The sequence below is a fragment of the Mizuhopecten yessoensis genome, unplaced genomic scaffold, assembly GCF_002113885.1.
Source record: "Mizuhopecten yessoensis strain PY_sf001 unplaced genomic scaffold, ASM211388v2 scaffold7283, whole genome shotgun sequence".
NCBI lineage: Eukaryota > Metazoa > Mollusca > Bivalvia > Pectinida > Pectinidae > Mizuhopecten > Mizuhopecten yessoensis.
Window position 1 is genome coordinate 905,022 of NW_018406970.1, and position 24,822 is coordinate 929,843.

Sequence of the window (24,822 nt, forward strand, 5' to 3'; positions counted from 1 at the left end):
GACTGGAATTTTTGGGAGTGGTTTAGAGGGGATGAGTTTTTAGCTATGTTTTTTGCAAATGCATCAGCAATTTCAGTTATAGACGAGAAAATTTTGTTTTTATTAATGAGGTGGGAGGATGTTGCCTTTTTCTTTTTCCCACTTATTTTCCGAATCATATCCCATACTTTTTTGGAGGACGTGTTTGATGATATCTTGGATACATATTCTCTCCAGCTGTTTCTTTTGTCAATTTTAATTGATCGCCGAGCCTTTGCCCGCCAAATTTTAAATTCACTGTAGTTTGAAGCAGTTGGGCAATTGAAGTAGCGTCTTAGAGCAGCTGCCCGATTACTGCGTGTTTCAAAAGATTCTTCAGATAAAAGGAACTTCGTAGGTTTTGGAGCGGATTTTGGAATTGTCTTTTGGGCAATTGAAGTGAGTGTTTCAGTAAAAGTTTTGATAGGGTCGTCGAGGTTAGTAAAATTGTCTATTACACGTGGAAGAATCATGTATTTGGGCAATATATGTGTTGATTAGTTGAAAAAACTAAACTATAAAAGATATTTTGATATTAATGATAAAAAAGCTATGTTAATTTATAGAAACGTAATGAACAATGAAACATAATATTAGGCATACTTACTATTGAGAGAGGACCACAAGTCCTAGAGTGTTGTATTCCACAATGTTTGTGATATGTTTCCTTGACAGAAGACCTTCTTCCTTATAAAAACCTAATATTATCAGTTCCTTTAACGTAAGATAAAACACTTTAATCGAAATATGAATAAAGGAGCGGGAACACGGACGTTATAAGAAGGAAGCTTTCGTAACTGAGATAAATGTATTGTTTAAGAAAGAAAACATTTCTGAACTCAATCACGTGTCAAGGAGTGCATCACGATGTTGACATTGAAAACAAGGAAAGCTTGATAGAAGGGTAAACAAAGCACCAGCTCGATTGTTTACCCTTGCACCCCAATGTAACTTTAGTAAACTCTTCCGTGCTTTGATCTGGATGAGTCCATTATCGTCTACAGTGGTGAATGGATTAAATGAACAATGTTATCAATGCACAAACTTAAAGAATCATTGTCCCACCTCATTCATAACATTGGAGAATTCCGTTGTAGGTTTTCGTACATTCAGCAACCTCCTCTTGATTTCCATTTTGATACAGTATAGCCATTCGGCTAACATCGGCCGATTCCGGTACCCTTCATGATGTAGGTACGGAATCTGCCGAGACGTCACGAGTGACATTATAGCGTGATTGAACCAGAATTCGACCTTTGACCAGGCAGCTCAGTTGGGTAGACAGGAAGTACACAAGTATAATCATCGAGTTCGAATTGTAGCCTGTTTCCATTCCATTTCAACACTCAGAACATCTTTTTTGCTGTTTACTTTTTTCATCTTTATTGCGTTTAATAATAATTTCCGCCATGTATGTTTTCCTTTTAAAAATGTATATACCTGGCGTTCCTTCTTTTCTTCTGAGGCACATGGAATTTAAACATTTTTATTATAGAATGAATGCATGAACATATCTGACCTGGTGGTGGTAATACTTAGAAGATTGGTGTAAATCAACTTATTAGTGGTATCAATGAGCAGGAACATTTATTAAGTGGTGTGTCATTAGCAAAGATATAAATATACTGTATACTGTTTACCGGGAAGTTTTCGCCGCAATTTATTTTTCGCCCTTTTCGCCTTTTTCGCCCTCCGAAATGACGACGAATTTATCACTGCAGCGAATAAACTTAATCATCATAATAAACATAGTAATTGAATGTGAATGGCAAAATTAACACCAGGCAAAAATTGGTTTCACGAGCGAAGGGCGAAAGTTTGACTGGGCGAAAATTTCCCGGTAAGCTATATATCGAATAATCGCATTCATTCATTCTCATTCTAGCATATTTGATTGACACTGAATAGTCAAAGGCATTTGACGCAAGTTCTATTAACTTACTAGGTCCTCTCCCACGTCTGCAATTGAGGGTTCAGATTACAATTATGCGATCTAAACGTTTGAAGATGGAACATCTGCACATAAAGTGTCAAATAGTCAAATAAACAGGCTTTATTACAGCATATTGAGCAAAAAAAGTAACTGTGTTTGTTAAACAAATCATCAACAAAACTATAACATCCGTGAAATGACCTATTTTTAAATTGTTTGTTTTTACTTTTGAGCTAAACGCATACTCGGTATTTCATGACGATATTAGTTATCGCGGCTTAATTTTACGCTTGTTATATTATTCTGCGGATCATATTTTCGCGATCACAATATTGACCTGCAAAATCGCAAAAAATATCATCCACGCGGACATATCCTGCTATACAGTAACTACCATACGAGGGGTTGTATATGGGTGTGAATACATTCTAGACCTAATGCCCGTTTCTTCATTCTTCATCAGTCACCAAACATTTATTACCTCCAGGTGAATTTTACAGATAGGACAAATCATCCAAAATCTTACTTTGAGTTTCTTTTTTAATTGGGAATAAAACATACAATTACAAAAAGTTTAATATTTATTTCAAATCAGTACGTGGCAAGCTATACAGCCAATCCGAGAACCATACTGGGGCCATGGACAGGGGCCACCACATAAATCGGCAATCGTTTCCGACTCGGTACCGTGCGTGCGGATACATGGCAAACAGCGCATGCGTTATGGCATCCGTGACCTTCGACAAGTCCGTGTCTTGGATGTCTGGCAAGTTCAGTATGTTCTGTCTCCCTACAAATAAAGGATTAACACCATTAATTAGATGTTGCTCACTGGGTTTTTTTTATATCAAAAGGTAGGAATTAGTATGAAGGTTATTTTGTTAACCCTGATTTACTTAAATGGTTAATTTGCAGATTTTGTCTCCCGCTGGTTTCAGATCGAATTGAAAGGGCAAAAAATTGCACACTAAGGACGGTTTTAGTTACTATAAATTTCAGGGGAATAAAATGAAATTAACAGTGTTGAGTATTTCTAAGCCCATCGTCTGCATAGGAAACTGACCAATTTCTCCGATACGTACATTATGATATTAATCTATGTAATAGCAAAAGGTATAGAGAATCTAGCACGAGTGTTCATGTTATATTGAATTTATTGAACGAGTATATTAATTTCATATGAAATTAATATACGAGTTCAATAAATTCAATATAACATGAACACGAGTGTTAGATTCTATTTATTATATAATTCGAGAAACCTACCTACATAGTGGTTTCAATACTAACGTCTCTATATGCAATGACGACGAGAAAGGACGCATCACATATACTAATTTGAGAGCATGTTCCGCTAACAAAAGTAGTCCGCAGAATTTTATCAGAATAATAAATGGCCAACAGTTTTATTTTTAACGATCATTTTAATTGTAATAACAATTGAAATAATAAAAGTTTACAAAATATGACTTCTTTTTTTTCGCTTCGGAAAAAAACTGTTTTTTTTCATCGGTGACGTCATGAACAGTGTAAGAGCGCGCGCACTGTGAAGGTCGTCGGAAACCGAAAACACATGTGTTGGATATTAGGCCTACTGAGAATCACTGTCACTTTCTATAACACGGGCGCGTTTTTTCAGAGGAGGTCCTTGGTAAACATGAACTTGTATGTTTCCTCCTGTGACAGCACCTGAAAAGATACTTTGGAAACCGCCCTGGACCCTGACAACAGAGGAAGTTGACTGGTTACACGCCATTGATTGTTGTGTCAGTGATGTTGTGTTGCATCCGGTCTCAGGTGCTGTTGGATTTCCGTGCAGTATTTTGGAGATTTCTTTGTGTTGATTCGTGTTGATGTGTGAATAATTATTAATAGAAGAAATGTTTCGGTGACCAGAAATTTGCATTATATGGTTAGCGGGGATGTTATTATCGTTCAATTTCTGGACAAGATATTTCCTCGCACTGTGATTTGACAAGTGTTTGTCAGTTTGGATTCCTGCTCCCTTTATGGCACGTTGCATCATGGATTTTAGGTTGTTGATACCAACGGGTTGGCGCTTGAACCAAGTCTCATGACTTCCAGGTGAGCTTTTTGTTGTAGTTGTTGTAATTCGAACAGAATCCCCAATGTTTACGTCAGCCATGTTGTAGTAGGCCTATACTATAGTAGTAGTAGTAGTGCGTAGGAATACGACCTAGTTCCCACGGTGTCGCGCGCTCATTTGCATCTTTATTGCACACGTTCAATATCAATTTTATTGCACCCCTTTATTGCACTGCAGAAGCCTTATATTATATAATAAAATTAGTTACAGCATGTTCATAAAATGTTTTTGACAACAATTTAGTTGAAAATTGGAAACATTCATTTTTAAAACATAATAAAAATATCATTCACTATTTATATGTTAAAACTGATGAACCCCCTATTAAAATTTCTGTGTTTGGTTGTTGTTTTTCTTCTGATAATATATATCAAAACTCCAATAGGTATGTTATTCAAATTTGCAAGCTCGTATATGATAGTCCTTTTTTGGTTTCGCTACCGAATTTTTATTGAATACTCATATCATAGTTCCTCGCTCTTTGAAAAAAGATAAAGGGTAAAACAAACTTACAGTGATTGAAAAATGTACTTCCGTAGTGCTTGCTGATGTATTCAGGGAGGCTGACAAACCGGTCTCGAAACTGTTTCGCCATGATCTGAGGTACAACGATTGATGTCTGGAAGGCCCCGGGTTGTACCAGATGGGCTGACATGTCAGTATTATAGAACTCTCGTCTGTAAAAGTAAAACATAGAAACATGTATTTCACAATATGTATTGATATAAGTGTCTTCTTGTGATTTCACAATATGTACAGATCTAGGTGTCTTCTGGTGAATTCACAATATGTATAGATCTAGGTGTGTTCTGGTGAATTCACAATATGTACAGATCTAGGTGTCTTCTGGTGAATTTACAATATGTACATATATAGGTGTCTTCTAGTGACTTCACAATACGTACAGATCTAGGTGTCTTCTGGTGATTTCACAATATATTTAGATATAAGTGTGTTCTGGTGAATTCACAATGTGTATAGATATATGTGTCTTCTGGTGATTTTACAATATGTACATATATAGGTGTCTTTTGGTGATTTCACAATATGTATAGATATATGTGTCTTCTGGTGATTTTACAATATGTACATATATAGGTGTCTTCTAGCGATTTCACAATATGTACAGATCTAGGAGTCTTCTGGTGAATTCACAATATGTATAGATCTAGGTGTGTTCTGGTGAATTCACAATATGTACAGATCTAGTTGTCTTCTGGTGAATTTACAATATGTACATATATAGGTGTCTTCTAGCGATTTCACAATATGTACAGATCTAGGGGTCTTCTGGTGAATTCACAATATGTATAGCTCTAGGTGTCTTCTGGTGAATTCACAATATGTATAGATCTAGGTGTCTTCTGGTGAATTCACAATATGTACAGATCTAGGTGTCTTCTGGTGAATTTACAATATGTACATATATAGGTGTCTTCTAGTGATTTCACAATACGTACAGATCTAGGTATCTTCTGGTGATTTCACAATATATTTAGATATAAGTGTGTTCTGGTGTTTTAATAATATGTATAGATCTGTATGTCGTATGGTAATTTCACTATATGTAAAGATTTATATATCCTCTGGTGTTTTCACAATATATATATAGATCTAGGTGTCTTTTGGTGTTTGTAGAATATGGTTCTTAGGGATTCTGACCAAAGCAAACGTAATAGGACAGCGTTGTCCACTGAAAAATCAGCCCCATCTAAAATGCCATGACAAAATCAATCGAAAGAAAGCGGTAAGCTATTTGTTTTCTTTCATGTGCGAAATCTGAACAATTCGTAGGCTCATACATGTCCTTTGAATGTTACAAAGGTACGACACCAGCAGGTGTATTAAAATGGCATGCTGCCGCGCGTCAAGTCTACTTGTAACATCCGTAAGGTGGCGTCTACGGAGCTTCCGACTTTATACAAGGATTTAACGGTGTTCTTTTTCTATTTCACACTGGTTTGAATGCAAATCGATTAGATACATATTCCATGAATTTTCATGAAAAATATGTATGTAACCGGTTCGCGTTCATACCGGGCTAAACATTGAAAAAAGGCCGTTCGATCCTTATATTACATTCTATTTTTTTAGTTATTATTGACCTTAACAAAGATATTACTTATATTTTTGATTTTGAAATGTCTATGTCGTCATCGTAAACGAGATTTGTAGGACAGCCTTACGTCACCAAAATTAATCGAGGCGAAATGGGAGCTTCAAAATGACGCTGATCCAATTGCGTTCATAGCCCTATATTTTCCTTTGCGCTGCAATGCCACTATGTAAACCAAGCAAATAACGCTTCGGTCATAATAATATGAACCGAAAGTAGGTAGTAATATGAACGTGACCCAAAAGTAAATAAACAATGCAGATGTAACGTTTGACTCTCGTTTGGGATTTTTGGACGAGAGGTGGTATTGTAGACACAAGAATCCATGGTAAAAAAAGTTAAAATTTCATTAAAATATCAATTCTGTGTGACCACAGAAACGAGTCATCTCTTCGACCATATAACCGGTCAGTGTCGTGGACACAATAGGAAGCACTCAGTTACTCGCTGTCCGCCATTTGTAGAACCTCAACCTCGTGTCCCGTAGATCTATCTCCCCCCGCTTCGTCTGAAATGCCGCTTTCAGCATCACACGGCTCGAATACCACGAATGTCTACTCCGAGGTTCTTTGCCAGCTCAAGATTCAACAATTGCATTGCATTACAGGAAAATAAAACATAAACCGCTATCGCGGTTCATGTCATTTTCCTGTAATGCAGTGGGCATGTATATTGCCTATGAATGGCACCTCATTGCAGTTTAATGCTAAAACGAGCTCAAACTCTTAAGGTAAAACTTTTACAGGAACTTTTAATTGTAATGGAATTGCAAATAGACGATAGCACAGCCCTTGAATTTCAAAGAAGTCCGGTAACAGTTGTCCGAAAACAACCTTCAGCCAACAAACGGCTGATGAACCATATCAGCGTCAAATACGAAACTAACGCATCTACTACTTCTCACCTGAATGTGTCTGTGAATGCTTCAACACCCCACTTGCTTATGTTGTATGCGCAGCCCCCTGGCCAGGCAAATAAAGCAGCATCACTGGACAAGGTGACCACCCTACCGGACCCTGCACGGAGCAGAGGAAGACACGCCGTGGTGACGCTGATGACACCGTGAAGGTTGACGGCAAAGGTCCGGTCGTAATCCTCTTTGGTGAGCCACTCAAGCGGGGCCGATATAGGAAATATCCCTGCATTGTTCACAACGCCTCCGAGTCCTGTAAACAGCAATGCCCTATGGCATGTTAGTATTTCCCCCAAAAATATTTTGATGCATAATCGGATGATTGTGATTGCTCACTCGACCATTCCGCCCGGTCACATTATATTGACAACGGGCCCACAACTGGTTCACACGTTGTCAGTATAACGTGACCGGGCGGAATGCCGTGCTGAAATTATCGGTGTATATTAGATAAAGGTGTGCTGCACCAACCATAGTCCAGCTACTGCAAAAAAACATAAGTATTTTACAGGCAAATACATGAAGTCGAATACATTCATGTTTGGCTGTGGGTTTGCTTGAACATTGATCTTGACCACCAGTATAACAACAGATTATTATTTATTTTTTGTATGGTATTAGCTTGCTTTGTTTACATATGTTAATTACATCTTTTTAGTATATCTCTGTATTCCTTTATTGACCTTGCCATATACTCATCTAACCTTGACCTTGAGGGATGGTATTTGTGATATACTCCACTGCTTCCGCAATCGACTTTCCACTCGTCACATCTAGAGACACAGGTTTTAATCTTTTGGAGCATTTCTGTTTGAGTCCTAGTTCGGCTTTCTTGTTAAGGCATCCGGCAAAAACATGCACCCCAGCCTTGTCCAGCTGTTTGGCTAAAAGGCGTCCAAACCCCGAGTCACATCCCGTGACCAGCACGTAGTGTTGGTTCCATTCCGGTATTCTTAGGTTCCGTCGGTACGTGTTAAAAACGTACAGAACTAGACAAATGGCGAAACATGTTAGTGTTACCAGTATAGTACCGAACATGGTGTTCCGATATACTTGTCTATCCCTGTATATATAGATGACCTATTTAAGCTTATCGTCATTTACCGGTGCACTATGGCCCGATATCGCCTGATAGACAGATCAAATTCTACTGAAACGAAGAGTTCATCTAATCATTCCGCATTGTTATAACAAACGCGTATCCTGAAATATAAACATATGCGGACCTCGTCTTGTAACAAATATATATACAAAGAACATGATGCGTCTCGGTAGTATTGTAGATTTAGAAGATTCCCATAAAATGGACGCGTTCCAGATATAGCATTAATTTACTATTGTGGTAAACACACCCCACCAACTCTTTTACTCTAGTAGGGATTGAACGGCATTTTTTCAAATTTACACCAGCATATGAACATTGAAAAAGTGCCTTTCAATCATAATATTGATATTCTTAATTTTTACTTCTTTTTGACTTAGATACAGATACTTTTGCAGTTGCCTTCTATTTCCTACATTGAAGTGTTTATAACGTCATCAAAATGATTGCTTCTAGCGATTTTCTCATGTTATTCGATGCGGAAAAAGCTTCGACAAAACGCTGATCCAATTGCGTTCATAGCCCTATGAACGCTATGCTCTTAGCGGAACTTGTAGATGGAATGTAAAATACATGATATAGATAAAACAGGTTAACAGTGTTTTGATTAATTAAACCTAAAGAAACACGAACTGTAATACGGCAAAAATATCTATTTTGCGAAATATATTCTATTCCAACATATAGTATACAGTTATTGTATGGGTGTGAGGGAAATAGCACTTGTATTGTCTCCCGAGACATTAACTATTTCTCGAGGCTATTTCCCGAAATACCCATAAAATAGCTGTTTTATTATACCAGCAACAAAATTATTCACGACCGGTTGTTTTGCAAACGAATTACGTCTGTTTCGTCTGGGTCTCGAAAACGCTTACGGACTTTATCGTATTTTATGAGATGGAAGTAGAGATGTTCCGAAGGAACATGACAAACGCAATGAACGAAGCCGAAAATTTGAATGCAGGTTAAATAGCTCATCCCGGGTAAATAGCTTTAATGACTATTTACCTGGTAAACAGTTTCTTGAAAGAGGTAATTTTGAAAATCATTTCTATTTTCTACTTTTATATTGTGTAAAAGAAGAAGAAATGTATAATAAATATATATAATACACCAACGACGGTTAATTCTTTGTACTAACTGTATACCAGGAAACTTTCGGCGGAAGATCGTAGTACACGGTATATATACATCAAATGATTCAATTTTCCTGTGACAGATCTGAAAAATGACACTATCCTTTTATTATTATGTGAGAAATAGAAAGCATTGTTCAGCAAGCAAAATAAGATTGTCAAACTGTAAGACAGGAGAATATATGAACTGTATACCGGGAAATGTTGGCGATGACGGTAATGATGGTAATTATATGTAAAGAGTGTTTACCATTGAAGGACGAACATTTGACTGGGCGAATGATTCCCGGAATAAAGTATACAAGACCCGGAAATCAGACTTAATAACTAGTAGGCTTCTGGTAAGCTAGGCGTGACTTCATGATCAATGTAGTGACGAGACACATATATTAAGGAGACCATAGAACGGTTTTAATCTTTCATAATATCATCGAATAGCAGACACTAAACATAAGAAAGTAATCATCAACTACCAATTCCAATCGGTCCACATCATACGGGGTATCCCACTATATCTAAACAGGGACACCCACACATATCGACGGGCAAGATGTGGGAAAACGACAGGAAAACAAGAATTTGGGTGACGCAATTAAACTAATAGAAAAGACAATATTAACCCGAACAAAAATGGAGAGATTCCGGAAGGGTAATCGCTTCATAAAAAGACATAGCTCATGTCAAATCCTGGAGAGTAGTTAAGTCTTTAACGATCTAAGTTACTGTAAAACGTCTCTCATCTCAGCAGAAATCCCAGTTATGCGATTTTTACTTTAATTTCTCTCCCTTGCAAAATAGTTTTATTCACGTTTTTTGCTAGGGAAGATATGAGTAGATTTCCTATCCTTTAAGGTAAGATAGAAGATCTCAACGCAAGGGGAATATTCTTGAATGGTCTAGTGCGAGGCTATGGCGAGGGCCATACATTAAAACACCTTACCCCGAGAGTTAAGATTTTTCTGTCTTACTTTTATCGTGAGGAAAGATTATTTTTCTCCCTCATCATCGTGTGTGCTGGAGATGTATTGTGTTCTGTTTGTAGTGGGGCCATACCATACGGCATCATCTATAGTGCCACCTCATGAACGCTTAACGTCAGATGTTGACGCACAACAGTGTTACACACTTTTAACGTCATTTCGTTTCAGGTTTGACGTTTGTGGCACACGGCCGGCTTTGTAAAACATGTGCTTTTAGAGCTATCGGAATGAAAATAGACATATGTAAAGCCTATTTATTTGACATTCATATGGTCACGGTTTGTATATGACAAGTGTAACCAATTTTGACAATGATCGAGTTGAACGTGAACATAACGGTTAAGAAGTGAAAGAAAAATGTGATAAAATAGCGCTACCCGTATAAGTACCATCTGCTTCCTTAATATCAACGATGATATTTTTAAGTTATAAAGCACATATTAATTAAGTACATAGAATAACATGCTTATATTAAAATAATCCGTTTTTTTTTTTTTTATTTCATTGAAGTCCAAGAATGAAAGTATAAATTACATTGGATAATGACTTGATGTCATTTGCCATTAAGTAATACATTGGCATTGGTGTTGTTACCCTCAAAGTTATCACACTGATCATGCATTCCAATAAAATAAATTTGAACAAGTGGCCAAATGGGCCTGCATCGCTCACCTGGTATAAAACTCAAACTTGTAACCTTAAAAGTGATCTAAAATAAAGCTACAGGCAAAATATCAGTATTTATGATTAAAATTCGTTCAGAAGACCGTTATTTTTTTTTAAAACATTTCACCCCTGTGATTGAAAGTCGAACAAAGTCATTATGTTGAACACATTGTATAGCCTTTCATCTCAGAATGCAACTTCCAAAGTATAAACATCCTGGGACCCATGGTTATTCATAAGAGGTTGTTTCAAGATTTTAAACAAATTTGACCGCTGTGACCTTGAATATATGTCAAAGTCATTCACTTTAACAAACATAGTAGTCCTTGATCCCAGCATATGCTACTAACTAAATATCAACATCCTGAGCCTTTTGGTTATTCAGAACAAGTTGTTGAAATATTTTAAACATATTTGCTCCTTGTAACCTTGAATATGATTCAAGGTCATACATTTAAACAAACTTGGTAGCCCTTGATCCTAGTATGCTACTGACTAAATATCATCACCCAGAGCATTTTGGTTATTCAGAAGTTGTTTTAAGTTTTAAACATATTTGACCCCTGTGACCTTGAATATTGGTGAAGGTCATTCATTTGAACAAACTTTGTAGCCCTTCATCTCAGCTAGCTACTGGCCAAATAGCAACACCCTGGGCATTTTGGTTATTCAGAAGAAGTTGTTAAAAGATTCTAACATATTTGACCCCTGTGACCTTGAATATGGGTGAAGGTCATTCATTTGAACAAACTTTGTAGCCCTTCATCTCTTAGCTAGCTACTGGCCAAATATCATCACCCTTGGCATTTTGGTTATTTGGAAGAAGTTGTTTAAAGTTTCTAACATATGTGACCCCTGTGACCTTGAATATGGGTGAAGGTCATTCATTTGAACAAACTTTGTAGCCCTTCATCTCTTAGCTAGCTACTGGCCAAATATCATCACCCTTGGCATTTTGGTTATTTGGAAGAAGTTGTTTAAAGTTTCTAACATATGTGACCCCTGTGACCTTGAAAATAGATGAAGGCCATTTATTTGAACAAACTTGGTAGCCCTTCATCCCAGTTTGCTTCTAGCCAATTATCATCACCCTAGGCCTTTTGGTTATTAAGAAGTCGTTTAAAGTAAAATATTGACGCCGGACGACGGACACCGCACCACGGCATAAGCTCACTTGGCACTTCGTGCCAGGTGAGCTAAAAATCACATGCAAGATTGAATTTCGTTCATTACAATTTCCACACAGGCTAAAAAATCTAAATGTTCTCCTCCTTCAACTGTAATTTGTAATTGTGCAACCTGCTGTCCTTCAAAATGTATACAACCATTGCTACTTTACCCCCATCCTCGATATTCAAGGGGTTAGGCTCACTAACGCACTCTATGCCCCTGGAATTTGTCATGACAAAATCGAAGGCTCAGTGTGCGTCACCTTGTTGATGAGACGAGTTTGATACTTTGATGTACATTAAAAGAATTGCTCGGTCGTGTAACGGTAAAATTGACTGGCTTTGTAGTTGGGTGTCGCATCTCTGTACACCATCTTGTACATTGTAATATATCTGAGGAAACCAATTGCCCTAGCGATTGGTCTTTTTTTTTCTACACGAGACCAATCAAATTGCTAGCTGCGTGCCTTCAATTTTGTTTTGACATATTCCAGAAGTACAGAGCGTAACCCCTGGCCACCGTACGCTACTGTACAATGCTACCCTAGTGTACAGGTAAACAGTCACCAAGTTTAATCAGAATCCGATTATACTTTTAAATATTACAGCTACTGATGAGCAGAAACCATCTCCTAATCAGAAGAATAATGCTGTTCATCTTTAAAGTTAGCCATAGCCTTTGTACATGCGGAACAGTTGGTTCATCTGTTTTTTAAATGCAATGTATTTTGGGATAAATCCTGACGGACCTGCAGAAGTTTGTGCAGGCCTTGCAAGGCTATATCAAGGCTCGTCTGAAAGCAGTATCCGATTACAAGGTCCGACCTTAATTCATGAACGAACAACTGCGGTCCAACCAGTTCAACCGTTTGGATCGGGATGAACGAAAGCGGCCCAAGTTTCATCCAAATTGAATGATGTTTTTGGTAAGTAACTTTGCAGAAACCAAAGTGTAGATGGACAGACATAAAAACAGACTGGCAGATGATCCCAATACAAAATGTTGACGGACATACAAAAAAAACGCAATACAAAATCTTTCTTATCATATTTTATTTACAACTCCATTGTGTACATTTTTTTCACAAGACAATTTTTCATTTCCTTTCTTTCTTTTCTTCTTTTTTTCAATCTCCCTTTAATTTATCAGACAAACTTTTTTTTTTGCTTTTTTTTTTGCTCTCAAAATGTTCCCTCCTTTTTTTAATTTTTTTTTTTTAAACTATTGTAGCCTTTTTTTCTGTCTCTATTTTTTTTCTTTCTTTCTTTTTTGTTTTGATTTTGTTTCCCCCAAAGTAACCTTAAATTGAAGACAGTGAAGAACCTGCACAGACACCCGAACACGTCAGGACTCTGCAATCTGAAAAAAAAGCTAAATCCTGCATTAGTTGACAGAATCTGCAAAATAGTCCTACAAATCTTTTGTCAAATTAAAATCGGTTTGTTTTAAATAAAATAATATTAAAATATTGGGAAACCACTTTTTCCAAATTCCATAAAAAAAATGTTTTAATATTATATATATATGGACTATACAATTCCAACTTATATCATTAAAAGCATTGTTAATAAAATTTATGAAGTTAGAATATATTGATGATTTCAAAATTTAAATATTTCATAAAATCTGAATGAAAACATATTTGATGACGGTCGATTTTTATGAGTAACTTTACTAAATGTTAACTCTACAGGAATTTTATAAGACAAGTTTAAATTTGATTTGTTGCCATTTGAAACTGCTCTTTTTCTTTCACACTCGTTTTCATACAGGAGACCAAATCCATTGGTCCCGAGATTCTACTGGCTATGAAGGACTAGGAACAAACTTTGATAAGCCATCAAATGTGTTCGACTTTTCTAAGAATATGCCTCAACCAAATTTCGTTTTTATTTAATTTTCCACGACCCAAACATTTATTTTAAGATATATCCTTAAAGCTACTTGTTATGGATTTCTTAAAATTTATTTTTTTGGCAGCAAAAAAAATCATTAATTTCTGATCATCTTTTATCTAATTCATATTTATCAATATTGCACATTTCCATCAAACATTTCTTTTAATTTCTGATCCAAATTTTAAGCCTTTCTTTTTCCTTGCTGCCAGAAACATTAACGGCTAAACGTGCATCAGTAAGGAGAATAGTATGAGGCCCGTCTGTACCGACTGAAACATAAAATAAAATAGAAAGTGAGATTATAATAGACAAATATTAAACACAAATGCTTGAAGTCGGTAAAAGAAACATAACACCATAATTTCTAGAAAATCAATGTTTGGAGATATTTTAAATTGATGAGAAATCGCATCAAAATACTGTATTGTGTTTTCCCCAGGCACTATCATACAGAGGCAAACCATTGCCTTTTATAAGCTTAGTTTTGACAAGACACTTTCTGTTCCACGATTTTTCTGATCAGCGACTGAAAACTATGCTGTTTGTTGGAACACTACCAACACTTGGACTATTCCTGATAAGGACATTATGATTTTTTCACTTGTTTCGGTGCTCTTAATAGCAAATCTGAAATTCAATCCTATTTTTAAGAGCTGTTCCATTGTTTATCATGGGGGAGGTGGGCGACACTGGTATTGATATATCGTGGGTGGTGGGGATCCAACTTGGTTGGCCTATTATTTCCAATCTTCTCACCCCTTCCCTACAGTTAATTCTAGAGAAAAGCAGAATGAAAACCAACTTTGAAGGTTTTCAATACAGGTTGAAAGGACAACAGTACGGCAATTTTCCTTTCTGGGCAAAACAAAATAATTAAATAAAGGATTTCCAAATTAATGAAAAATACACTTTAAACAGGTAGTTAATAGTTATTTGCAAGCCTTGGAAACACTTAATTAACTAGCAAGACAATAATATATTTCATTGGAATCCATCTTGATTCTGAAATAAAATGCATTATTATAATTTGCAAATTTTCTATAACAAAGTCTATATAAGATTTCAACGCAATGATACAGGAAGGTCATTGTAGCTATATCCTCTTCCGCAAACTTTGAAAATCTGTACTGCTCAAATTTTAAAACGCAGTTGCCAGTTACCAATTATTCTTTAAAAAAACATTTTGGTAAACTGACAATTTTAATTGATATATATATATAGCTGAGGGCTGTGACATTGAAAGTGGTTCAAAAGTTGTTCAGTATAATGATGAGTCTAGCCTTCACTCTTGCAAGCTACAGAACAACTAGGCCTGATGGTTCTGTAGAAGCTGTTTGAATCTTTAAACAAATTTGACCCACGACCTCATTACATGTAGCTGGTGTTGGCGATTAATTCTAACACTCTAGAAACCTTCACCCCATTAAGCTGCAAAAAAATTATGATGCTTGGGCTTAGATTTGGTAACTTGGCTAAAAAGTTTAAAGGAAAACTCGAAAATGCGACAGACAACCCATCGCTGTGAGACAGTAGAGCTAAACTAGAAAATACCTGTAAGACATGAATGCTCCTCATGCCTATGCAAATCAGTTTCAATGTTTACCACTTTTCTATAAATAGTAATTTGACCTTGACTTGGGCATCCTGAATTAAGAAAAAGTCAGAGGTCGTCTAATACTTGATATTATATATTTTTTCAAACCTGTTATGAAATGGGTCACTAGAGTGATGTCAAGGTATTGGCTGATGAATTTACATAAACAGTAATGGTAGCTTTGAGCTTTGAGCTTTGAACCTCGAATAACAATCTCAATCAAGTTTGTTTTGTAACTGACCTTTGTAAACAGTTTGATGATAAATGGTTTTTAAAAATGAAATCATTCAAGCAATGGCAGTGAACCGTGATGAGAGAAGCTTGATGAACATCAACTGCATTGCTACCACCCCCCCAAAATATGGCTTCAAAATACTAAACATTTTGTACATCAGACCTCTTGAACAAATTGCTTGTTAATCGTTTCATCAATAGAAGACTATATTTCAGGCTTGCTGAAATGTATACATACCTGTATCTACCCCCTCTTGGTCGTGGTGAGTAGCCTGCGTATGGCGACTGTCTGTATGCACCACCTCCTCGTCGATACCCTCGGCCACGGGGAGGTCGGTTTGTCGAAGTGATGCCAGGGCGGTTTGTTCTTTTGGCCGTCACCTAAATAATGACATGGTATTTATTTCAATGTACTGACATGGTGTTAATTTTCATGGAAATAATGCATGTGGATATAAAATATGGGATGGGTGCTACAGTGTCTGGGGTGCAACAGAGAAGAGACGCCCCCTCCCTATGGAAAAAAGTTGCTGTTGATGAAGAGTTCCCCGGCAAACAAAACAGAACACAGGATCCCTGTCCCACTGCATGGTTGGTTTTCCTATAAACAGTAATCTCCCCTTAACTACCATTGGGATTTACTAGCTGTAGCACAGTTGGGCCAGGACACTTCCGTTGACCTAACAGCTCAATTGGTCAGAGCCATATTTACAACACTCCGAAATTCAGTGTTCGAATCCCTGTTGTTGATTAATATATTGTTAGTTTCCTTTTTATTATTTCTCATAAAAGTACTGCACAATACTGTTTTCTTTTCAGAAATGATTTAACAAAGCTATATTGTTATGCGAGAATGTTTTCCCCTCGATACTTTGTTTCAGTTTTAGGCAGTGGTACAGGGATCCTTATATTAATACTCATCCAGCACACTCACACAGATGAGGAAGTGTAGAGAAACAAGTTTGCACCTCCTGCAAGAACAGCATATCTACCGGGATGGTATGTTCTTAATAATTACATTATCCAACCTGGATAGGGTGCTATCATCCTCAAAGTTTCAGAGTTTATGCTCACGTATGTTATCTTCACCCTGTCATAGTGCGGCAAAATTGAAGCCTCATGATCAGTGGTGCCTCCTTGTGGGCGACACAAGACTAGTTTTATCCTCTGGTTCACATCGAAATAATTTCATGGCAGTATGACGGTAAAGTTGACTGGCTTTGAGGTCTGGTGTCACTCCTCTGTAATCTTCCAAAATACAGGTATCGGCCTGTTTTTTTTTTTTTTACTCGAGACCAATCAAATAGCTAGGGACATGTGCCTTCAATTTTGTGATGACATATTTCAGCGATGTCATGAACAGAAGTGAACGTAACCCTTGGAATTTTGAGGTTGAGGTGATAAATCAAATGTATTGTTCACAGCTCCACTACATATTTTAGAAAAGCTGTCATTTTTAGAAAGAACCATTATTTCCAGGACTAAAAAATGTCACATTTCACAAATCACAACAAGAATGTTTACCTTAATTTGTCTCCCTCTAAACAGTGAATCGTCCAGGGCTTGTGCTGTGGCAACTGAGTCTTTATCAGCGAATTCTACAAAGGCAAAGCTGGAAAAAAAAAAAAGCATATATATATTTCAGGAATCACACACTCCCTCTTCTTTACATCAGATTTCTGACCAATATTTTTTCTGCATACATATATATAACATTTAATTATGAAGTAATTATTTCTTATTACAGAAACGCCAAGAGGTCCTATGAGGCTCAACTTTTTAATATCTCCTTTCTTTTCAACTAGAAGAATTTCATGTCAACAAGCCACCGGCAAATTAAGATTTTATATAATATAGTTCTTCAGAGGCAGTTGTTTGAGCTTTCTAAATATTAGATCCTTGTGGTCAAAGTTATTTCTTTCCACAAATTTTGTATCACTGCATGCCAGCAATCCACAAACCAATTATTATGACGCTTTTAAATTCTCATTGCAAAATTGTAAATCATGATTATTGATCCAATTTCTTCCAACCTATGGTTTGGTTTAATTTTGTTTATCGTCCTATTAGCAGCTAAGGTCATTTAAGGACGTGCCTCCATGTGTGTAGTGTATGCGTGCTTGCATGTATGTATGCAGGAGACAGGGTATGTAATTGGTGTGCTTTCAACCTACAGATTGTTGTTATATTAGTGTTAGCTGGGACTGCAATATAACATTAGTTCTGAGAAACTGATCTGAATAACTGTGAAAACTATTTTTTTTAGCCAATAAAGAATTTTGCTTCCTAAAATCAGAAACTTGCTTGTAAAACTTTCTGTTCATCTTAACAAGAGAAACCGAGAACGGACAGAGTGAAACACTAACAGTCAAAGAAGCATATATGACTATAAGGATATTTTTTGGACGATGTCTTGTTTAATATCAATATTTTTCAGAGACAAAAAATTCAACTTTCAAAAAAGTACAAATTGAAACATAATTTAACTACCATATTTTTTCAAAATTTACACTCATTTTATTAGTAGATATGTGTTAATTTTGAACCCCACTTTATAGATTTCTGACAATCAAAACCAGTGGATCTCCCTTCTGGTAATCCAAACTAATATTCTGGTCATTGCAATGTTTTTCCCCCCTGACAAATAGTTCATAATCATGGGGGTAGGGTGGTTCTTACCCTTTAGGATGTCCAGTGAATTTATCACACAGTATTGTCACTCTATTCACCGATCCACAGCCATGGAAGTGTTGTTCAAGTTCTTCAGCCGTAGCTCCGTAATCTACCTAAAACACACACAGAATGACGTGTGAAATAGCATCGCCAAGGTCCTTATGTGGCACTAGTCTTCATATGATTATAAAACGGGTAAAACATTAATGTAGATACAGCAAGGTTAACATTAAAACTCGCACACCCAGTATAATTGTTAGGTACCAATTCAAACATCACAGAGTAGGGCAATTCCCTAAATAATACTGCCATTGATATTTTGTTTTTAGAAATACTCAAATAGTTTTCATCTACATTTGATTTTGGTTCAAGATCAGCTAAAAGTTGAAATCATAGCTGTAACACAGCTCTTTAGTCTAACATGTGTAAACATCATTTCCTGAACCGTACTCATCAGATGTATACCAGTCAAGCTTGTTTTTACTTATTGGCTTGGGTCAAATATACACAAATGTTAGTTATCTCCCCATATACATGTGTTCCCTATCTGGAACAGTCTAGCTCTTAGATAATGAAGAAACTATGCTTTGGCAATGAAATTTTCACATATTGCAAATTTAGGCAATTTTGCTCTGTAATAAATGCACAATTGGGGCAAAAAATGCTTAAAATATGAAAATCATCTTTATTAGAGCATTTCATCATCATATGAAATTTTTGTTACTTTCTGCAAAAATTACACAACACTTAAACAGCTATTGTATTCAAGATCAGGTAGAAGTTGGAAACATTACTACCGAGTAGTTCTTTAGTCTAACATGTGTTGAACATCATCTCTTGAATACAATACTTTGCTCTTTAAGAAGTCTTCCAGTCCAATGATATACAATAAAGCAACAGTTTTAAAATTTTCAGAATTAGAATAGAAAATATTTCTTGAGAGCAATATTCAATGACATACTGTCTGATAAGATCATTATTGCTACATTATGATCTGTATTTTTCATTAACAGTTACATGTCTATTACCAATTTAAGTTTTAAAGTATAAATAGCAGCTCTCCCAGGATTTTACTCTAGTTTTTGGTTCAAGATCAGCTCTAACTTGAAATCATGGTATTAAACTCTTTAGTCTAACATGTGTAAACATCATCTCTCAAACCAAATTAAGTCATTAGATCAATATGGTCATATTTAGTCAATAAGAATGAATAACGTGAAACAAATATAAAACTACCAGGTAGGATAATTTTATACTACGGTTTTCTCCTAGAGGATGTCACTTTTACCTTAGATTTTTTTTTTATAGAAAATAACTGAATTTTTATCAACTGTGACAACAACAATTCTATTGTAAAACAAACAGAACCTTATAATTCTGGTTTAAGATCAGCTCAAACTTGAAATCATCGTATTATTAAACTCTTTAGTCTAACATGTACAAACATCATCTCTCAAACCAAACTAAGCCAAGGATATATTTTGTCAACTTGTGATACATAGATGCCAATTAACAAGTTCATGATTCAAGCTTTTCTGCACAGGACCATAAAATTTATTTAAATTCCTTTACATTATGCCTCGATCTGATATATATTTCTATACACTGATTATGATGCATTTTCCCCCCCAAATGACTTTGGCTCGAATTATGACATAACCATTTTTTTTGCGACATGTAGCCACAATATACAATTATCTGCCGATAACTGTTTAGTTTTCTACTTCAGAAATAATATCAGTAACCCACTTCTTCATGGATGCTTTGTGCGATTTAAGATTCATATCACAATCACACAGTCACAAATATCCATTTTTCTAGCTCATGCGTCATCATTTAATTTAAACTCCCACACCTTATTCAAACGTTACACAGCAGGGCAATTCCCTAAATAATACCGCCATTGATATTTTGTTTCTAGAAATATTTAACTATTTTTCATCTACATTTGATTTTGGTTCAAGATCAGCTAAAAGTTGAAATCATAGCTGTAACACAGCTCTTTAGTCTAACATGTGTAAACATCATTTCCTGAACCGTACCGTACCCATCAGATGTATACCAGTTGTCAAGCTTGTTTTTACTTATTACAATAGAAATTTAGAGTCATAAGCTTTGTCAGACAATATACTTATTATCTATACAGTAAATATGTAGATTTGTACGAATATCCATGTTTAATCAGGCATATAAAATTCATTATTCACAAGACAAGTCCTTGCCAAGGGACACAACTCTATGATTTCTTCATCAGCAAGAATTATATGGCAAAAAATTATAATGTAGTTCAGGTATAATAACATGCCAGAAAAATATAGGTAGCTTGGAATGCATATAATTTTATGTTAATGCTATTGTTCTTAAATTTCTTAGATAAATATTCTGTTATCAATATCAATTTAAACAAAGCATTTCTAATGGCTATTAAGGTCAGACCAGGAAGAAAGAGATACTGTGAGTGTTGTTTGACTACTGCAAATACTATACACCCTCGACTTTATCCGAAGCTGGGGTATACAAATAATGCTGGTTCAAGATCAGCTAAAGTTTTGAAATCATGGCTACCAAGTAGCTCTTTAGTCTAACATGTGTTAAACATCATCTCTTGAACCATTTCGACACAAAGCTTAAACACACATATTCAAGATCTGGTACTAGATAAGCTCTTTTTGCATTATTAAGACTCTTTTGACCCAATTTCATTGGCATTAATTTTAATATGTTGTAGCTTACATTTCCGACATAAACAGATCTGTTATCAGCATCAAGTTTTTCTTCGACTGTGGGGAATCCAGCTGTGGAGAAATGAGGAATATTCAATCAACATCAAGTTGTATGCAATCAATTCACACAGCTAACATGTATTTTTTATCAATATTTTCTATGGAAATTTATTTGTATGTTAAATCAAATGTATAAACTACAAAATACTGTCCCCATTAAGAAATCAAAATTTGTGAAGTGCAAGGATTATCCTGGAGGGGCCATGGGGCTTTTGACCCCTCAAAACTGAAATGGCCCACTGCTCTCAAATTCCAGGATTTTCCATGAAAGTGTTTTACTGACATTTATAAATAGGGGTTATTTAAAGTGCATATGTGACCGTGTCAAGGTGGTGAAACAAAAATGGACGCATCAATTCTGTTGACCGGTTCTATGTACCGCTTAGAGTTGATTAAACTATCATGTTTTTTTTTCGTCACATAAAAACTATTATGACCAACCTAGTAACCTTCCCAAACTTTAAAGTCCTGAAAGTGTAGCAATTGGCTCTCTCTAACCTTTTAATATAAAAAAGATTTTGCATATTTGTATTGCTGATATGGGTTAATGACTAATGGTCTTTGCCCTTTCTATTAGTCCCAGAATCAGTGTTATGCTTCTTGGTTTTTGATGGCCTATGTAATTTGGGTAGCTAGGACCAAAGAAAAATTGCGCTTCTTACATCCAGGGTCAATAAAATTAAACTCGCATATAATATGCATGAAAGAAATAAAGAATTTTTGTCAAAATGTTTACATGTTGTCTCATTTGGTTTTATATTGCAGGTTAAGCATACCAGCAGTAGGTGCTGTTGTCGGGGAGGTAATGTTCATTTGTTTCTCCACCTCATTTTGCATTTCTTTCAGTTTCTCAGCCTCTTCCTCCATTTCTTTTACACGAGCCTTGATAGCTTCTAACTCCTGGAATATGAAGATAGCAGTAAGTTAGCCAAACGCCATTGTTATATAACATACTTAGTCAGGAAATCCAGGGAATCAGATGCAAAACTTTAGTCATTTGACAACTGAAAATGATAACTTTACCCTAACAATGTCGTGGTGTTTTTACCCAATGTGATGAGATAATTTTTGATGGATGTTCTGAAGCACATGTATTATTTCTCTAACATTTCATAGGTGTTCTCCCTTTGCTAGAGAAAAGATTAATAGAATCTTCCCCTACCTTGAGGGTGTGACAGAGAAATCTCCACATCACAATGTCACAAATATCCATTTTTTCTAGCTAATGTACATCTGTAGTCATTTAAACTCACACACCCAGTATAATTGTTAGGTACCAATTTAAACGTCACAGAGTAGGGCAATTCCCTAAATAATACTGCCATTGATATTTTGTTTCTAGACATAATAAATGTAATAAATGCACAATTTGGGCAAAAAAATGCTTAAATTATGAAAATCATCTTTATTAGAGCATTTCATCATCTACTTTCTGCAAAAATTACACAACACTTAAACAGCTATTGTATTCAAGATCAGCTAGAAGTTGGAAACATGACTACCAAGTAGTTCTTTAGTCTAACATGTGTTGAACATCATCTCTTGAATACAATACTTTGCTCTTTAAGAAGTCTTCCAGTCCAATGATATACAATAAAGCAACAATTTTAGCCCCCGAGGGTAGTCCGAATTATTCTGACGTTTTATTGACTTTTTTCATATCGGTTTGTCGTCGATTAACGTCAGAACTCCGGCCCTCTATAATATGCGGGAAATATGCGACCCCCGCCCGGAGCGCACTTCAAACTGATATTTTAGTCGATAAAACGTCAGAATAATTCGAACTTCCCCGAGGGGTGATGTTTTTTGGTTGTTTTGAGTTCCTAAATAATTACCTTTTTAAACAGTAATTGGCATCATTGCCGGTTCAAATCATAATTATGTGTTCCTGCCGGTCAATAGTATCACACGACCTTGACTCTTTGCAATACACACAAACTTCGCGACTTTCCATTTGTCATTTTGGCACATTTGAACATCCAAAATTGAATATTGAAGCACAAGTTTACACAAGAACAGCATTTTCCATCTCAGAATACTAAAATTACCATGAAATACACCGATATATTTTCTAAATTGCTGTACTTATCAGTTCAAATTGTTGGAGAGACCTACATTTTTTCGTGTAATATAGCCTTGAATTACAATTTGTGATGGTAAAATGAGTGATACATTCTGGAATTATTACACGAAAGTTAACAAGTTTATTGCCACAAGTTCTTTTCTAAATATTTCTGAAAATGTCAGAAATATTGCCGATAACTGGTCGCAATACAGGACTGTTTACTGGTCTAAAAGAGCGGTATGGCCATATATAATTTAAAAGTATCGTGATACTATCGGCGAATGCCACGATGCATCGGCAATTGAAAAATGATATGATTCAGAGATGCATCGGTGAATTGTTACACCTCTAGTGTTAAAAGACAAGGCCAGTAACAGTTATGTATACCAAATGCATTTGTTTATGTCAATAAACATAGTCGTGACAAAATAGGGTGTATTTGTTTTTGGTCAGGACTATTTTTATTGACAGAAACAAATGCATGTGATCCAAGCCTTGTTTATTTTTTGTAATTTAAATGTTGCCTTGTTCGTCTAAATCAATCTCAACATTAGGCAGTTAAAAATGTTTGTTTGTGTTGTTTAATTATTGACATGACAATAAAAAAACAATGACCGGACGCCAATGAAAAGGTGGTTATATTGAGTGTTTTGATTTGGTTGAAACGACCGGCGACCGACCCAGTGCTTCTACTTTGAAAGTAACAGACGAGACCAGGTCTGGTCGGAGGTTGTTTTAATCTGGGACAGTTCTTGGAAAGAACGAGTATTTGTGGTAGTTGGTTCAGAGGTTCCACATGTCAACAGTTAATTGTGTGTTTAAACGAATAATGTCTTAATGACGAAGGACTCTTTTATAGACAAATTAAGGGCAACCATACCGGATCTTCCACGGCCGTCTCGTCCGTGTTTGTTGCCGTAGCGTCATGATCGCCGTCCCCTCCTTCAAATTGTTGTGCGTCCGGATCGAAATCCGTGACCGAGTCGTCTTGAAAATCGGTTTCTTTGTCGGCCATTACAATATATAATCTGAAAATACACATTTGAAATTGTGCACATGTATTCGCAAATCAAGAATTACAATGAAAATATTCATACTGGTTTTTATATTACCATGATGATGACGGATTAAAAACACAAAATCTACCTCTCACTCCCTTACGCCGGCCGGTGTCTTTTTTTGCCGAATGAAATTGAAGAGTTCAGACGTATTTGTTAAGTATACAAGAGTTACTTCCCTTGTGTGAGCCTTATCTACCCCATAACAACCAGACGTAGAAATTACTTAAATCGAGATTCTGATAGTTGTAGTTTAAACATATTGTATTGCCAAGCAAGCATATATTTACAATTACATTTATGCACTATTTCATTTTTAAATGCCTTAATTTATACATTGAAATTATAAGAGAGAGAGATACAGAAGGCGGGG

At 35.9% G+C, this 24,822-nt stretch overlaps 3 protein-coding genes across 4 annotated transcripts in view; all 3 read right to left on the minus strand.

Annotated features, from left to right (window-relative positions):
* Nucleotides 1-756, minus strand: part of LOC110453378 — a 9,797-nt gene extending 9,041 nt beyond the window's left edge. Inside the window, exon 1 of one of the 2 annotated variants that reach the window (XM_021502295.1) lies at nucleotides 626-751. The gene's annotated coding sequence lies outside the window, so the exon portion shown is untranslated. Of the gene's footprint in view, nucleotides 1-625 lie in introns of both variants that reach the window. The other variant, XM_021502294.1, reaches the window with a different exon arrangement.
* A 1,726-nt stretch (nucleotides 757-2,482) lies between these two features.
* On the minus strand, nucleotides 2,483-8,178 carry LOC110453400 (short-chain dehydrogenase/reductase family 9C member 7-like). The gene is made up of 4 exons (XM_021502328.1): nucleotides 7,792-8,178; nucleotides 7,079-7,340; nucleotides 4,572-4,735; nucleotides 2,483-2,741 (listed from the first exon to the last, which is right to left on the minus strand). The coding sequence occupies exons 1-4, from the start codon at nucleotides 8,123-8,125 to the stop codon at nucleotides 2,533-2,535; spliced, it is 969 nt and encodes a 322-aa protein (XP_021358003.1). The 5' UTR covers nucleotides 8,126-8,178; the 3' UTR covers nucleotides 2,483-2,532.
* Nucleotides 8,179-13,397: 5,219 nt separating this feature from the next.
* Nucleotides 13,398-24,620, minus strand: LOC110453397 (polyadenylate-binding protein 2-B-like). Its single transcript, XM_021502326.1, has 8 exons — nucleotides 24,538-24,620; nucleotides 24,272-24,419; nucleotides 22,103-22,226; nucleotides 21,277-21,338; nucleotides 18,550-18,656; nucleotides 17,395-17,482; nucleotides 16,109-16,251; nucleotides 13,398-14,311 (listed from the first exon to the last, which is right to left on the minus strand). The coding sequence occupies exons 2-8, from the start codon at nucleotides 24,404-24,406 to the stop codon at nucleotides 14,275-14,277; spliced, it is 696 nt and encodes a 231-aa protein (XP_021358001.1). The 5' UTR covers nucleotides 24,407-24,419; nucleotides 24,538-24,620; the 3' UTR covers nucleotides 13,398-14,274.
* Between the last annotated feature and the right edge of the window lie 202 nt (nucleotides 24,621-24,822).

Coding starts and splice junctions, on each gene's coding strand:
- LOC110453400 (XM_021502328.1), bottom strand. CDS start 8,125: ATGTTCGGTACTATACTGGTAACACTAACATGTTTCGCCATTTGTCTA. Junction 7,341..7,791: donor TACCATCCCTCAAGGTCAAG/GTTAGATGAGTA, acceptor TGCTGTTTACAG/GACTCGGAGGCGTTGTGAAC. Junction 4,736..7,078: donor GCATTCACAGACACATTCAG/GTGAGAAGTAGT, acceptor TTACTTTTACAG/ACGAGAGTTCTATAATACTG.
- LOC110453397 (XM_021502326.1), bottom strand. CDS start 24,406: ATGGCCGACAAAGAAACCGATTTTCAAGACGACTCGGTCACGGATTTC. Junction 21,339..22,102: donor GACAACAGCACCTACTGCTG/GTATGCTTAACC, acceptor ATTTCTCCACAG/CTGGATTCCCCACAGTCGAA. Junction 14,312..16,108: donor CCAAGAGGGGGTAGATACAG/GTATGTATACAT, acceptor TTTATGTTTCAG/TCGGTACAGACGGGCCTCAT.